The sequence below is a fragment of the Octopus bimaculoides genome, chromosome 7 (genome assembly GCF_001194135.2).
Source record: "Octopus bimaculoides isolate UCB-OBI-ISO-001 chromosome 7, ASM119413v2, whole genome shotgun sequence".
In the NCBI taxonomy this organism is placed as follows: Eukaryota; Metazoa; Mollusca; class Cephalopoda; order Octopoda; family Octopodidae; genus Octopus; species Octopus bimaculoides.
This window is the reverse complement of record NC_068987.1, coordinates 24,525,924-24,527,902: the sequence shown is the minus strand read 5'-3', so window position 1 is coordinate 24,527,902 and position 1,979 is coordinate 24,525,924. Positions and strand designations below refer to the sequence as shown.

Here is a 1,979-nt window from a genome sequence, read left to right as displayed (position 1 = left end):
GTATAAACAAAATACGTGTTTCACATTGGTTACACTGGCAGAAGGAACCTAAAACAACAAATGGAGTGGGAGTGAGTGACAGAGATGTTCAATGCAGGTAAACTTTAATGAGATGTTTTGTTCTGAAGTTGTTGGTATTTTAATCAAATTGAAACAAAATTTTTACACACATAGTCAAGTGATACTTTTGAGAGAATGATTTGCGACAGTATGCTTTCCCTCATGTATGAATGTGTTTGTGAGTTTTTAAATGACCTGTCTGAGAGAATGATTTACCACAGGTATTACAGTGATATGGTTTTTCTCCTGTATGAATACGTTTGTGTTTATTTAAGACGGTTCCTTCAGAGAATGATTTACCACAAATATCACAGTGATATGGCTTCTCTCCTGTATGAATTCGCTCATGAGTAATTAATTTGCGCATTTCAGAGAATGATTTATTGCAGATACTACAATGATATGGCTTCTCTATTGTATGAATAAGTATGTGAGTTGTTAAGTGGCCTGTCTGCGAGAATGATTTACCACAGATATCACAATGATAAGGTTTCTCACCTGTATGAATGCGTCTGTGTTTAGTTAAGACACTGCCTTCAGAGAAAGATTTACCACAGATATCACACTGATATGGCTTCTCTCCTGTATGAATGCGTTTGTGTATAATTAAGTCACCATTTCGAGAGAATGATTTACCACAGATATCACAGCAATGTGGCTTCTCTCCTGTATGAATGTATTTGTGATTAATTAAGCTACTTCTAGCAGAGAATGATTTACTACACAGATCACAGTGATATGGCTTCTCTCCTGTGTGGATATTTTTGTGAGTAGTTAAGCTACTTCTTGCAGAGAATGATTTACCACAGATATTACAGTTGTATGGTTTTTCTCCTGTATGAATGCGTTTGTGTTTAGTTAAGACACTTCCTTCAGCAAATGATCTACCACAGATATCACATTGATGCAGTTTCTCTCCAGTATGAATATGTCTGTGACTAGTTAAGCTATATCTCTGACAGAATGATTTACCACAAATATCACAGCAGTATGGTTTTTCCCCTGTATGAATACGTTTGTGAGTAGTTAGATTACTTTTTTGAGAGAATGACTTTTGACAGATATCACAGTGGTATGATGATTTTCCTATCTCTTTCAGCATCTCATCAGGAAAATCAACCCTTTTCAACTGTTTTTCACATTTAAGTTGGTTCTTGCATAAATCATTTCCCATCATTTTTCTTCTCTAAACACAATATATGTATATTTTCCTTTTTATTTTATAATTTATTCCAAACAAATATCTCTACTGCTATATTTCCATCAACTTATTGTTGTTGGTATTTCAATATACTGCAAACATCTTTGTTATATTTGTCCAAGTTTAATTAGAATGCAAAATCATCTTGTTCCGAAAAGTGAAGTGGACACATTTTGCTAGTAGCAAATGTCATGAGGAAATGTTTGACAGTAAGTCTGCCAAAGAAAAGGCAGGAGTTACATCTGTTCTGTAAAACATTACTATTCAGCCTTTAAAAGATATACACCTTTGATGAAGTAAATGATTCTTTTACGTTGATGTTGTTTGATTCTGAAATTAAAAAAAAAACAAAAAAAAACAGTATAAGCTATAGAGTACAAGATATATAAAGTTTTTCTGTCTCCAGAAAATCATAACACTGCTCAGTTGATGCTTAATGCATGGCATCCGAGTTTTTCTCTCGTAACCTTGAGGAAAATATAATACTTTTGAAATCACAAATTAGGCTTTTCCTCAGGAACTTAGATGCTAAACATCCTTTTGAAGGGTTTGGGTCCTTACTTCTACTATACACACACACACACACATATGAAATCACTCACTCGCTCCATTTGACCCATGACATTGCTATGCCAAATTTTACAAACAATTTTTTTCAGAATCCTAATCTTCGTATTTTTCTACGTATTTCGCAAAAAAAAAAATTCGGGGGGAATTG

The 1,979-nt window shown here is 33.9% G+C and overlaps 1 protein-coding gene across 2 annotated transcripts in view; it reads right to left on the bottom strand.

The window, feature by feature from the left end:
• LOC128248345 (zinc finger protein 239-like) overlaps positions 1–1,979 on the bottom strand; it is a 6,714-nt gene continuing 4,735 nt past the window's right edge. For both annotated transcript variants that reach the window (XM_052969392.1, XM_052969391.1), the window contains exon 2: positions 1–1,591. In XM_052969392.1, the coding sequence (XP_052825352.1) occupies positions 221–1,237 (1,017 nt within the window). In that variant the 5' untranslated portion in view covers positions 1,238–1,591 and the 3' untranslated portion in view covers positions 1–220. The remainder of the gene's footprint in view (positions 1,592–1,979) is intronic.